General features: G+C 34.1%; 1 protein-coding gene across 1 annotated transcript; it reads right to left on the minus strand.

Annotated features, from left to right (window-relative positions):
• Nucleotides 1-9,326: 9,326 nt before the first annotated feature.
• LOC111409846 (S-adenosylmethionine synthase 1-like) lies at nucleotides 9,327-12,263 on the minus strand. Its single transcript, XM_023039926.1, has 2 exons — nucleotides 12,107-12,263; nucleotides 9,327-10,743 (listed from the first exon to the last, which is right to left on the minus strand). The coding sequence occupies exon 2, from the start codon at nucleotides 10,732-10,734 to the stop codon at nucleotides 9,553-9,555; it is 1,182 nt and encodes a 393-aa protein (XP_022895694.1). The 5' UTR covers nucleotides 10,735-10,743; nucleotides 12,107-12,263; the 3' UTR covers nucleotides 9,327-9,552.
• Nucleotides 12,264-15,865: the final 3,602 nt, after the last annotated feature.

Genomic DNA, 15,865 nt, shown 5'->3' on the forward strand with positions numbered 1-15,865 from the left:
ACATGCGATGAAAATATAATATAAAATTACATATAGATCTTTCAAACATGTTCACATAGAACAATGGACTAACAACTTGTTAATCAAACAAACGGTGTACACGTATGCAACAAATGCATAAATAATCCCACGAAAAGATCTCACCATACTTATCTATCGCATTCTGTATTGTACCTCAAGAATATATATATCTTCTCTCATCACCTCCCATGTTCACTAAATTGGTTACAAACTCATCTCTAACTGGTAAACCATAATAGATCCTGAAATTCACAGAATAATCCTCTATCACTACCTCACTTCTCTCAACCTAAGTGGATAATGGGTTACCACAACTATAACATTGCTTACCATCGGACTTGTCCCAACTCTTGCCTTTCTTCTTACCACCCTCATCACTCGAGTTATTACTATCTTGAGCTCTATTCAAATGCTTAAATTTCATTCTACTCATCATCATATGTACCTGACTACTTCTCTTATCATCTTTTTTAGCTTTAAGCTCTATCACCTCACTTCTAAAGAAATCTATGACAACCTCGAATATTAAGGTGTCTCTACCATATTTAATTACATTCTTAACCTCCTTATATGAATCTGACATAGAATTGAGTAAAATAATGGTCTTATATGTTTCAGATACATTCTCATCACGATTAACAATGTATTGAACAAGCTTATTAACAACATTCAGATTGTTATCAAAATCCTTTGAAGAATCATTTTGAAACTAAAAAAACTTTCGAATAAGTACAATTTATTAGAAGTAGATTTAAACAAATTTAAGTACTTCAACTTTTTTCGAAGTTCTTCTGTGGAATCAAGTTTTTCAATTTTTCTCAAAATAGTATCCTATAATAAAATTGGAAACTAATTTCCAATTTTATTTGTTCCTATTTTCGGAATTTTTACTAATAAGTGATAATGTTTCCTTACAAGTCATTTGACACGAAGATGGAGGTTTTTTGGGCAAATTATTGTCAAACGACCTCTCGATCATGATATAACTCGATATAGCCCATGTTCGAGCCACATTCTAGGAAAAATGCATTATTCATCTCAAATCAATGTGAAATGTGTAGTTAAAAAATAAGAAAAATTTTAGATTTGCATATAATATTATTCTATTGAAGAATGTGTAGTTGGAATTATGTCAAATCACTGTTGAAGAATGTATTTTTAAGAAAAAAATGTGGCTCAAACAAGCCCATAATTTTCTCAGTTGACATCGATCAAATGACTGAACCAGTCAACACTTCAATGAAATGACTCAACATTAAAACTATTAGGGCCATTGGAAGTAGCATAATTTAATTAATGCTACTCATTGCCCATTTTCCTACTTCTTGGAAGGCTTATAGGTGACAGCCCACTTAGTGCTATATCTAACCCACTTATTTATATTGGCTTGGCCATTATTGCATCCTAATGGTTTTCTATATATGCTGCCTTCTCATTTTCTTTGTAATCACCGTGTGTTATTAGCCTCTTCCTCTAGAGAGAATAAGACGGTCGCGTTGTGTTATTAGCCTCTTCCTCTAGAGAGAATAAGACGGTCGCATTCTTTGTGATTAGAGCTTACCATTTTCTTTCTCCATTTTTGCATTCATCGCTACCTGTGTGGCTGTAAAACACACCTCCATTCTATGCTCTTTGTGGGCAAGACCAAAAGCAACCATGGAGAAATATTTAAAGTTTTGGGTCGATTTTCTTATGATGTCGATCAATTGGATTCATTATTGTGCCCAGAAAAGCCTTGAGTGATCTAGATTTCAGCTTCAAACAAACATAAACTGTAAAGAAATTTTATGACAAAAACTGGCAACCATATTTCTTCACAAGGCAGGCTCAAGACAAACTAAAAGTTAACAAATAGTAAAAAAAATGGGAAAGCACACGACAAATATGACTTGGCCACAAACCATCAAACATGAACAATCACATTATTGAACACGTTGTAACGACTGTATAGAATAACTAGTATTGGGGCTTCTCCCATTTAGGGGGCTAAGTTACCTTTTATGTGTACTTAGAGCCATTGCTTCTAAAGTGGCCATACACATGGCGAGCATCCAAGAATTAGTGCAAGAGGGACTAACTTTCGAAGTTGTTAAAGGAAGTGCCGAGGTTTCGCTTTCTACTGTTGAACTACTCTACTATTCAAAGCCCTTGACAAACAAAAAAAGGCCGGACAAGCGCATCTCTAGAGTTGATTGATGTGACGTGCATAGTTAATAAGTGTCTGGAATGTCAGCCGAGCTTATAAAGTGGTTGACCTCTTGTCAAAAATCTATCAATGTAATTAATAGATGACAGAGTTGGTGTAACAATTAGGGTCGACAGATCAGGTCACGTGGATCCCATCCTACGGTGACCACGTCGGCATGATCACTATAAATAGGGCATTCTTGTATCAATTGAGAGATCTTGGAAAAATACAATGAATGGAATAATATACTTGCGCTACCACTATTCATCATCTTCCACAAACATTTATATTTACAGTAGAAATACTACATAATACGTCCACGTATATATTATCTTGTATCAACACATGTCGACCATTTTCTAAGGTCAACAATGTCCTTGTACAGGATGCTCTCGGTGCTACCAACAAACACCAGCAATAGCTCAAGCACACTAAAGGCATATGAGACCTGCACTATGCATTTGCTAGCAATACCATTGTGATGTAGAAGTAGATTGTTGAATGGATTGAAGAAGAATTGGATCGAAATAGGAAAAAGGTAATAATGAGAGAGAGTGTTCGAATTTCGATTTGGGCCTATAATACTATTTTGGAAAGAGAACAACGAGACGAGTAGGATTCATAGTCTCACCATGACATATAATGGATTTTTACCTTTCGAGTTCGTTTAGGACTCGAAAAATGCTTTTAAATTTTCAGCACTATTTTTGTCATTTAATTCATTTTGAATTTTTTTTTAAAAAAATTTAGTTTGTTTAAAGTTGGTTTTCATCAGTTTTAGTCATCTTGAACTAGGTTTTTATATAAACCCTTATAAATAAAAGGTTATTTCATTGTTTTGTTCATCTTTTCATTAATAAAAATCACGAGTTTATTATTTTTATAATTTGATTGATTTCAAATTTCGTGTTATTGAGATTATTACTTAAATTTTTTGATTTGCGATGCGTCACATTGTCGACAATGCTCTTGGCAGCTTTCCTAATATAAGGACCCCAGTTCAACCTTAGTTGGGTCATTTCCACGGGAAGACACCCCAATAGTGTTAGGACATAATTATAATTCATAACATTTTGTTTCGTTTGTTTATTAGTAAATAAATATTTATTTATTGAGAGTTAATTATTAATTGTATTTTGAGTAAGTGATTAAGGATCATCGATCGTATTGTGATAATATGAGTTACATATTTGCATAGAAAAATACACAAGATATAATTTATATTTAGATTAAGTCCCTATTTGATGGCCTTTAATTTGAAAAAAAATAAAAATAAAAATAAAAAATTCTATGTTTTGAATATTATTTTTTGGAGAATGTGTGGTTAAAAAGTATGAAATATTTGGGTTTGCATATAAAATATTTATTATGTGAATGTACGGTTGAAAATAAGTATAAAAAATAAATTATTAAATTAAAAGCCAGGAAAGAGGGGCTAAGAATGATTTTTTTTTTTTTTTAAGGACTTATAGAGTCTCTCACGCTATCCGACTCAAAGGATCAGTTACTGTACCAATTGTGATACAAAATTTTCTTGAAATTGCAATTTTCTATTCGAGAGTAATAAAATAATACACTTGGATTTGTATTAGATTCGACCAGGTACAATGTCAATTAGTTAGAGATGGCAATTTGAACCATCAAAACCGAAAACCGCGGTTAACCGAACCGAATGGGGCGAAAAAACCGAACCGATGGTGCAATGGGGCGGATATGGTTTTGATTTTAATGAACCGGTTCGTAATGGTGCGGGTATGGTATTTACGTCGTCGAACCGAAATCGAACCGATTACCCGCTAAAAAAAAATTGAATTGATAATGGGCTTTCTATCTAAATCAAAAAAAATCCCTCCCCTCCTCATTATATCTACCTCACTCATTCGGTCAGTCTACTTACCATTAGCCCATAATAACATTAGTATGACAGTATATAAATACAAACCCTACTTTCCACAACCACAAACTCACGCACGGCTCCATTGCCTCTACGGTCCAAATCGTCGTCGCCTCCGAAAATTTGTTACATTTGTTAGTCATTCTATTACTGCTGATCATGTAAAAACAGAGTTCGATATTTTTCTAGACGTGCTAATATTACCAAGGATGAATAGGAATCAACTTTGAATTCTGATCTATGCTAGTAAGACTTGTAGGGAAGAATGCATCAAGTAACTTCGATGCACAACAATTAAGAATGAAGGAAAAGTTTAGTATTATTATATTTATAATATTGTTTGTTAAATTTGCATTTTACAATTGAAAATTAGGATAATGTTTGCATTTACGTTTGTAATATTGTTTGATAATGTTTGCATTTTCGTTTGGAATATTGTGTTTTTGTTTTCATTGACTTTTTTCATAAATTGTTTTATATCAATTTGACTGATGAACCTATAAAAAATAATTTATTTTCGTGGTTATTAACCGAACCGAACCGTGCCGAACCGAGATAAAAACCGAACCGAACCGAACCGATTTACGTGGTTATGGTGCGGTTATGGTATGATAAAAAATTTGGTGGTGCGGTTATGGTTTTGGCCGAACCGACCCATAACCGAACCGTTGCCAACCCTACAATTAGTTTGTAATGAATCATGCCCCCAGGGCATATCTCCCAGTGGCAAAGGGGAGGGCGGATAGGGCTCAGCGCGGCAGTGTGCAGAGTTCGATTCCCCGCAAGGTGGAATTGGTTTTGTTGCAAGCGAGAGTTACCATATGGGTTAACAGCCTTGGCCTATCCATATGCTCTCCACCTTAACTCTTGGGAGGCACATCCTGCGATTTACCTCCTCCACGATAACTCAGGACAGGGTCGGTGGGGGCCCTTAAGGTTGGGGTTCAACCTTTTTTTAGTTTGTAATGAATCATGCGAAGGGTTAATCATACATGATTATCTTATGGATTACTAAAATTCATTACGAGATAATGATTGCTATTTGTGAACTTCAAGTTCTTTGATATGCCAATGAGAGAGATCATTCAATTATGGTTGGGAGCAATCGGAGTCGAAGTAGTAAGCATGTATTCACGTTCAACATCCATCACCTTGTTGGATAGGTAAATATATGATTCCATTTTTTATTTTTATTTTTGTAAAGAACAATTTTGAATATGAACTTAGTATTTGGGGATGCCCGAATCATTAATTTCGTGATACTGCCACGATGAAATTGTTCAAGAAAAAGCGAGCTATAAATAAAAAATAATTAAAATTTTAAATTGGTCATTTTGTCCTGATCTACTTATTCGACATCCCAATTCCCAAGGGATAACACCAGGGGCGGAGCTAGGGTTTTAGTTCAGTGCGGGCAAAGTTTTTTCGTCGCCGAATGTTGTGGTTTTGGTCATAGATTTAATGATGATAAAAAAAAATAGCACGATAATACTAAGCACAACAAAAGCACAAATCTCAGAGTCAAGTATCATTTATATTGGATGATCCAACCAAAGCACAACATTCATCAACTATCATCACGTTGCTATCAAAATAAACCTGTATGAGATTCAAAGAAGGTTAATATAAAAGAACGAAAATTAGTTTTCCATGTTTCAAAGAAATAGCAAAAGCATCAGCAATAAAGTAATGTGCATGTTGAGCCTTGCAAATCTTTGAAGAGGAAATTTTTTTTTGAAGAGGTATAATGTTAAGATATTGCTGAATGACATAAAAAACTGATCCATATTGGCTCTTGCTCAACTTACATAAATTATACCAATTATCAAAGATGACTATTATCCTATTTTCCATCATGACTGAAAGTAACTTCAACAGTAATTTGCCGAAGTAGCTTCCGGAATACTAACTATGAAATAGCTCATGGAAGATAGGAAATATTATCTCACTTGTAACCAGAGGACACCATGAAAAAATTTACCATAAGTTCTTAAGGCCATAGAATGATATGAAATCATGAGCAATCAGCCCCAACTTGCAGAAAAGTTTTGGCAATACTGAACTTTCTTATCTGCAGATGGTACGGTATTGCCAATGCATGATGGCTTTTATAGTAGCTAAAATACTGTCATTTATATCCCCACTATTTATCAGAAGTATGTAATGGAAAAAGAAGGGTAGATCCTATGGAAAACTCCCAAAAAAAAAAAATTTTTAAAAATAAAAATTTGGCCCAAAAGTCCAGTGCGGGCATCACTGGACATGCTTGGGCTCCGCCCCTGGATAACACACACATATAAAGATGACATAGTTGTAGAGAATTAATTTATAGTACTTCTGTGCTTTCTATATAATTTATAGAGGAAATTACATTAAATGTCCACTTTTACATGTTCATTTGTAAAAATGTCCACTTTCACAAATACTTGTAAGAATGTCCATTTTGGAATATTTTGGACCAAGATACCCCTGTGAACAATTTATGATTCCACACAAAAACAAGAAATGAACATTTTTGCAAAAATTTTATTGGCCAATAAATTTTTGACACATAACCTACCATATTTATTTTAAGAGTGCACATCTAAATCACAATTAATGTTATTTTTCTCATTGATACAAAAATATCGAGAATTACATTTCAAATATAGAGAAATGTCATGTTCGGAAAGAAATGTCATTCTAGATATTTAAAATATCGAGAACAACGTTTTGAAATGTCGAGAATATTTAATATTGTGATTTGACATGTGTACTTTTAAAATATAAATGGGATTCAAATATCAAAAATGACATTTGAAATGTCAATAATATCATTTTAATATAACTTTTCATGGAAACTATTTCTCGAAATCCACAACAATTGAAAAAATAAATAAATTGCTTCTTTTTTCATTAAGGACATAATAGACAGTTTAGTGATAAATTTAAAAAGTGGACATTTTTCAATTATCACCCATGAAATTACACATTTTTGAAAATACTCCTAATTTATAAGTGTTGTTTCTTGTAGTTGGCGAAAAAGGCAAAAACAAATAAATATATTGCACAGTCTCAAATTGGACGGTATAATTATCGCAAACATATATTGTATAAGTCCGTCCACGCCCCTTAAGTATTTTCAATAAAAGTTTTGAACTAAATTGTATTAGTAACCGGGATTGCCTGTGCAAAGAGAAAGCCCAATAAATATGGAGCCAGAGTAGAGTTACTGGCTTCTACTCTGCCCGTCCCATATAGAGAGAAAAAGAGTGTCTTTTGTCTTTGTCGTGTTCTAAAATCTTGGAGTTCTTTATTTGTTTTTGAGGTGCAAAGTCACCAACTGCAGTTTATAATTTAAAAAATTACTGAAGAGATCAATGAGTTGGAAGCTTGAAGGTAGAAGAACAATATTCAAGATTCAAGTTCGAGATTCGAAAATGGGATTGAATCAATTGTTGCCCAGATAAAAAAAAAAAAAATTCAAGATTCGAGTTCTGAGCATGCTTTTAAGGATAATCCTACAATCCTTTATGTGATTGATTGTTATTATAACGTAAACATAATTATTCAGTCAAGTACTTTTTGAAAAAGTATATATTCTATAGTGTAATTTTACGAGTTTTTCCAATACCCTCCAATAACAAACTTACTAAATGGATTTAATTGGAAGATTATCTCTTTGTCGACTTATTTCTTAGGGATGATGGGATTTATGAAATGCTCCTTAAGGTCCACAGCAATCTCATCATTAGTAATAGTTTCTTCATGCCGAGTCGAGATGAGATTAGTTTAACCCTAATTGGAACTATTGCACAATCAACCGTGCTTCACGTACAAAACCAAAACTACAGGGCTCTGCCAGAATACAAACAAACATGGGTGATGTGAGATTTTTTTTGGTACTTTTTTAATGAGCTGAGTACCGAGGAGGACTCACCTCATGTCTCATATCTGTAGAACCTTTGTGAGAAGGGTTCTAAACATTTGACTTTTCTCATTGCACAGTTGTCATTGTAGTACTCGACTATAACATGTCTTTCCATCGGGTTTCAACTACGAACACATTCCATTCTTGTGGAGTCGAGTTACACGTGCACCTAGTTTAGTAGCAAGCACACGGCTGAGAGGCATGAGCTCATTTGTGGGGTAGCCAAACATGTGATTTGATCACCTGCACCAATCTCATCGGGGCATTTTGTTAGGTGGCCATGGACAACTAGAGCAATATCAGGGCTCTGCTGTTCCATGACTGGGACCTTGCACTTGTCCACATTCATACCAAGACTGCCACATGTAAATCCTATGTTTTTTAAACCACCATATGTGACATGTTATATTAATAATGAAAATAAAATAAAGAATATACTTAGGAGGGGGCTCAAGTTTACCTCCAAATAAAAATAATGCTCAACTTACTTCTTCTAGTAGAGACGGGAAATACAATAATTGATTATAATGAATTGATTAACTGAAAAGTAAAAAGCTCAACGATCAAATTTATTTATTGTAATAATTTGATAAATGGAAAAGTATATAAAGTTACCGTTAAAAAATAAGTAGTCGTCGAAAATGGTCATTAAAGTAGTATCAGAATTAAGCTATGCACATGTAGGATAAGATGTGTGAGGCAAAAGTATCAGCAACGGAAGCACAAATGGTGCGTGTTTCAATCAATTCAGATGGTGCGTGTTTTCAAAACACCATAAGAAATCACGTACCGAATGCTATTGATCAACACAGAAAAGAAGGTGAAGCTGAATGAGATGCTCATAACCGTAATCCAGTAGCCATCTCACGTATATTATTTAAATCTCAAGTTCAACTGTGTACCTATCTTATTTAACTTCTGAAAATGGGTTCCACGTATGTTATTTCATGAATTTGTTGGGAGCTGCAATATCCATGAGTGCAATGGAATGTCGAGCACACGGCAGTGGTTAGGATTCTCATAGAAATAATTAGTAAAAGTATCACATGTGTTCGCTAGTAACTATCATTAGCAATATTTTCTTGATTATCGACAGATTAGAGCTCAATAAATTGTTGTTTTGTTGTAATGATATACTATGAGGCAAGAGGTGCACATAGATTAACAAATGAATCCTATACCTTACATGTTAATAAATTCGATGTTTTTCGTGTTTATGAAGTGGTGAATGACATTGAACCAATCCAAAATTTTCGAACACGACTTTGAATTGAAATGTATGGAGCAATCAAATTAACATAGAGTTAATCAAATAGAACAGCTATGAACAAACAATTTACTATATTCAAAGGTTTCCAAACATCAACTATAGATAAATTTTATGACTAAATCCACATCTCCACAAAGGCAGGCTCAAGACAAACTAAGGGCTTAAAAAAATAGAGAAAAATAAAAGGGAAAAAGCAGGACAACAAATAAGACTTGGTCACAGACCATCGATCGCATTATTCAACACACTGTAAAGATTGTATAGCATAACTAGTTTTGGGGCTTCTCCCATTTGAGGAGCTTAGTTACCTCCCATGTGAAGTCGGGGTCATCTCTTCCGAAGTGGCCATATGCAGCGGTTTTCAAGAACCTTCCATTGCCACCCCTCTTCAAATCCAAGTTAATGGAAATCATTCCAGGTCTGAAATCGAAATTTTCCTTCACAGTCTTCAAGATGTCCTTGTCTGGTATGCTACCAGTGCCATAAGTGTCAACAAACACCGATAATGGCTCAGGCACACCAATGGCGTATGAGACCTGCACTATGCATCTGCGAGCAAGGCCGCTGGCAACAATGCTCTTGGCAGCCTGCCTAACGATATAGGCCCCACTTCTGTCGACCTTAGTTGGGTCCTTTCCAGAAAAAGCACCCCCGCCATGGGCACCCCACCCACCATAGGTGTCAATGATAATTTTACGACCTGTGAGACCAGCATCACCATGTGGCCCACCAATAACAAACCTACCAGATGGGTTGAGGTGGAAGATTGTCTTTTCATCAAGGTACTTCTCAGGGATGACAGGTTTGATGACGTGCTCCTTAAGGTCCTTAGCAATCTCATCATTAGTAACAGTTTCGTCATGCTGAGTTGAGATGAGAACAGTGTGGACCCTAACTGGAACCATCGCACCATTGTCATTGTAGTACTCGACTGTAACTTGGGTCTTTCCATCAGGTCTCAACCATGGACATGTACCATTCTTGCGGACTTCAGTGAGGCGAGCACCTAGTTTAGTAGCAAGCACATGGCTGAGAGGCATGAGCTCAGGGGTCTCATCTGTAGCATAGCCAAACATGTGACCCTGGTCACCTGCACCAATCTCCTCTGGACGCTTGGTAAGGTGGCCGTGGACACCCTGAGCAATATCAGGGCTTTGTTGCTCAATGTTAACTAAGACCTTGCACTTGTCCGCATCAAGACCAACATTATCTGACGTGAATCCTATGTTACGGCAGGTGTCACGCACAATCTTCTCATAGTCGATATTGCCTTTGGTTGTGATCTCACCGAATACCATTACCATGTTCGTCTTGGTACAAGTCTCGCAGGCAACTTTGCTATCGGGATCCTGTTCGAGGCAGGCATCAAGCACTGCATCTGATATCTGATCACAAAGCTTGTCAGGGTGGCCCTCGTTTACAGATTCGGAGGTGAATAGGAAGGTGTCCATGTTTTCAACCTGAATAAGTTGATTTACATTCAAAACATATAAGCTCACAAGTATAATTCAACTCCGTCATGTAAGGAAAATATAACATACATTATAAAATCAGGCTTCCTATCAGGCACTATAAACCTAGTAAATTTTGATTTTTGAATTAGCACCAAACGTGTACTTCTCTTACAGGCGGAATATATGCGTATTTAGTGAGTGCTTAAGAAAACAGAATACAGAGTATATGCCCAGGAAAAGCATTTGATAATTTCTGAAAAGGTCATGATCCACCCAACAAGTTCTTTTGCAGACACTAATGGGGAAAAAAGTATACAGCAATATATTCCGTAGAATAGATTCTGAAATAAAAGGTGCGTTTTAACTTTGCAATTAGAAAGAATTTCTGCACCTACTTAACCAAACAAAGAAGCCAACTGTACCAATTTTGGAACAAAGGGTCCAGATGTTATTTTCATTTTCTTGTTTAAGCTACCAAGATGAGATTGCTGGACAGCCTTCCAGGAAAAGGGATGATTTCAGGGTTGACATCTCACATGTAGTAGAGATGTTATTCGAAGGAAACGAAATACCCAATCTATTGATTTAACGACTAAAATACATTCTGAACATTGAGACAGTAAATCAAGAAATGATCATAAGTATTTATAGCATCGATATTTAACACTACAAAACAATAAAAGGAACGTCGCATAGACATCATGTAAATTGAACGCTGATGAAGTCACCAACAATCATCATCGACCAAATTGTTTAATTTGGAAGGTTAAAGTTCAGATCTTGATCTTTCTTTGTCCAATACATTTTGAGAAATTAAATCCGTAATGAAATAAATAGAGACAACAACAAACTAAACATTATTCCCATTCAATTTTTCTGCTCATCTTATGAAGTTGATCCCAGATTACAACAACAAAGTCTTATTCGAATTACTAGACCCAATAGAAGACTCAAAGCAACTAGATCCCCGATAACCCAGAAGGATCGAAATTATTTTGGTCTATCCCTCCCTCTTTCAATCCCTTCTACTCAAATTGAGCCTATGAATACCCACACCAAATTAAGCTATATAACTGGTTCCTTGCAACGCAGAGATCTAAAAGCACAATGAATTTAAATGAAACTAGCAAAGCATTAACACTAATTCAACATAGATTCTGTCAAAAGAAAACTTTAGAAAACTTCAAACAGTTATTAATCTTACAATACACAGAGTTCATGTAAACATGACCATAATCCCCACACAATTGAATCAATCAAAGACTCAGATCCATTCATTAACACATATCAAGCTAGGACAACATTATAAACAACAAACCCATTAATCTAAAAACATGGATTCTTCCATGAGTTTACTAAATTCTCGTACCTCAAAGATGAACCCAACAGCCGACAGAGGAGAGTTTCTTGGGTAAATGGTTTTAGGTGCACCAAATGCTTGCAATTTTGACAATGGGTTCGAGTCTATTTATAGCCGACAGTTCCAAAGAAATAAGTATTTGGTCACATTGGTACGTGAGTAGAGCTGACAATAAGTTATACGAGGTGGGGTCTGGGGTTGTTGTGTTATGCCTGGTGTTTCAGCCGTCAGATTTAAGATCTGATGGTCAGGATCGTTTGGAGTGGGTGATGGAGAGTGACATATTTATGTGGTCAAAATTGGTTTATATTTTGTATGGTAATTTATTGGTGAGACTTTTGTATTATTACTATTTGTCTTCAGTTCACCAACCCCGGAGGTGGGACCATTTATGGTATGCTATTTTCTGCACAATTTTTAATTGAATATATGTATTGACACATTAAATTTTACTCGAGAGATGCTTCAGAACCCGGGAATAAATCTCGGGTTTCAATCCAAGGTACCTCGACTCTTGATCTTCAATCAACAGGGCCCGCGGGATTCACATCGAGGGTCGACGTGGCAAATCGGGGGCCGAGGTTTTGCCAACTCAGAACCTTGGCCCATGACTCTAAACCCTAGATTTTATCACGAGTTGAGTAGCATTTTCCATTTTACTTTATACAATACAAGTTGCCGAAAATGTAATTAAATAAAATTCCGTGATGGATAAGTAAGTAATAATTATAATTTTTTAAAAATTTGTGAATAACAAGTGATTTGAATATTTATCAACAATTTATGATTACAATACTCAAATATCTTCAAATAAATTTCTAATCTTTTTAGTTTCTTGGGCTCACTTTTACTGTTTCCATCAAAGAAGGGCTTGTTGATCAAGGTCATACTTAGCATAAACTTTTTAAAAGGGATAGTAGCTGGTCTCACAAAATGTGTGAATAATAAATAGGTAATACTTATCAATGTGTTTTGCGATTAATTTTAATGTTGGCCCGATAAAAAAATAAAATAAAAACTTATTGTTTACTTTAGATTTTACACGAATAGTTATTATTGTCGGTTTAAACATGTGGACAACAGGTTTCAATTTGCATGGTAACTAGAGTAAACAGATATTAAGACTCTCTTTTTAATTTTTTTTTAAATAAGTTTTTAAATTATGAAATTGACAGCTATTTTCAATTTCTTAGTCAAATATCTCATCAATTTTTATCAAAATCTATTGAAAGTCTAATTTTTAATCAAACTAAACAGGAGTTAAGTCTTGTCATCACCAATTTATAAAAGTTTTACATGTTAGATATTTGATTTAAAAAAAAAATTAAAAAAATGAAGACAGCATGTGTATTTGAGACTCAATTTGAAAAATAAATAAAAATAATGTGCTTTAAAGTATTAAACTTTAAATAATGTTGTTCAAGAGGACAAAAGACACAAAAAATAAAAGTGGGACCTAAAGCCTGAAAAAATTAATTGGAGACTAATATGTTTTATTTGTGAAATTATGGAATTTGTGGCTATAAATTTTCCTTAATAGATGTTTTGATATTTTTAGAATTATGTCAAGTTTTTTCTTTAAAAGAAAAATATAATAAAATAATTTTTTAAAAGTGAGAAAAGTAAATGAGGAAAATAAATTGAAAATCAAATTGACTGACTATTTGAAGTAGGTTCAAAATGTGCATATGGTTATTTTTTTTCTTATATTGACAATGCATATTCTGCATTCATATGTGAGCATGGACCCGGCTACGTCATCGGAAGGGGTTGACCGACCCCCTCACACAGGGGAGTGATGATTGACTATTTTTAAATGCGCATGGGTGAATCATACATGGATCTCACCCCTAATGTGAATGAATATCAAGAATGGTGTCAAAACCCTTCTAGCAAATAAATTTAATTCATGTGAACATACTCTTAATATTGACCTATACACATCCAATGTTGAAAGTCTCTAACAATTATGTTTTTATAAGGTTTAAATTATCAAAACCTGAACTTGTTCTTTTGTCATCACCTAATCGACTTTTTCAACTTCCCTTCAACAAGAAAAAAAGGTTTGAATAAACAGTAGTACTATACGTAAATTGACTTAAAAAAAAAAAAAAGGGACGAGTTGGTTTAACAACAACCCATAATAAATTGGACCGTACTATACGTACATAATTATTTACACAATCGTTTACACCCCGCTCATATCATCAAAGTGGGGACCACGGCTCGGCATTATTAAATACACACGAGTCCTGCATGTTTGTGGGGTCAAGGCTTACTCAAAATCTAGACGTAGTAGGATTCAAGAAAAATGGGGAGTCCATATGCTCTTTTCAAGATTATCATGGCTTTACGTTTAGTTCATAAATATTATGTGATGGGTCATTACAAATTTTCTAAAAAAATGGTTTTACCCACATATTCAACAGAATGTGAGAGAGGGAGAAGAAAAAAATCAATAGTATCTTTTCAATAAGAAAAAATCAAAATTGTGGGAAATTAGAAGGAGAAGAAGAAAACTGTTCACATTGGGAAGGGGGGGGGGGGGGGGAGGGGAGGGGAGGGGACACGCTTCAGTAACCTCCCCTTCGGTACATATGGTTTTATCCTAATTATATATAGTGAAAATCAAAATTGTTATCACTTAATTATGCAAAAAAGAAAATCTTTCAAAATTTATCAATGATAACTAGTTGCTAATTGCTGTAATAATATATGGTTAAAATCAATATCGTTGTGTTTCAGATTTACGATCACATTCAAGATCTATGAGTAATAACCAGAAAAAATGTACAGAAGGAGAAATGGTTGTATAATGTAGTAATAGTATCCAAACATTAATTTTTTCTGGTTAAGAATTACAATAATAATGAAATCTTCCAATTACGGATATACAAGACAAAATGTTCTTTGGTTTCATACGAGCCAATTACAGCCTCTTACTTGTTAAAAAATAAACAATAATTAAAAAATCGTGATAAACATTTTTATATTTTCTCGATATTTGACGATGATTTTATAATCAAAACATGAAACACGAGGTACGATAAAATAGAAACAAAAGGTCGAAAATTTCTATACTTCTATATAAAATAGCTCAATTATTATTACACGTTTTCACCATACTAAAGAAAACGTGTAAAATATTTTTCCTCGTTAGATGCAAAAACTACTTCACATAAATATTTTATATATTAGGAAATATGTAGACTTGATATATGTTAAAATACCTAATATGCCCCTATGACTATAAAGTTTGATTCAATTTCATGCGAACCCAACATTGATATCTAATTATTACGTAGATATAACCTTGTCGTGTGGTCTCTTGTTCGCATCGTTTAACTTAGAATTATGTTAGATGCTAACATGTTATATGTCCTAATAAATGAATCATAAATTCGGGTAGAATTAGATATATAAATCATTTACCGACAATTTTTGATATCTCATTTATCATTATGTCTATATAAAGAATTGCAAGAAACCCTACATAATCAATAGATTTGAATACATCTCTCCAAAGTAACTTTCTTCACGTTTCTTCATTCAAATCAAAGCTAGATAGCAAATCATGAAATTCTGGTAAATTAATGACAGGGACGGATCCAGGATTGGATCTAAGATCGGGCCACAAAATTTCAAATCGGGCTAATATGCCGAAAAAAAATTTTACACATAAAAAAAAAAAAAAAATAATAATAATAATAATAATAAATAAATAAATAAATAAATAATACCTTAAAAAATCTATTTGGTTTGAAAGGG

The sequence above is a fragment of the Olea europaea genome, chromosome 15 (assembly GCF_002742605.1).
Source record: "Olea europaea var. sylvestris chromosome 15, O_europaea_v1, whole genome shotgun sequence".
Classification (NCBI taxonomy): Eukaryota; Viridiplantae; Streptophyta; class Magnoliopsida; order Lamiales; family Oleaceae; genus Olea; species Olea europaea.

What these genes read in the sequence shown, in the direction of transcription:
- LOC111409846 (XM_023039926.1), bottom strand. Translation starts at nt 10,734, where the DNA reads ATGGACACCTTCCTATTCACCTCCGAATCTGTAAACGAGGGCCACCCT.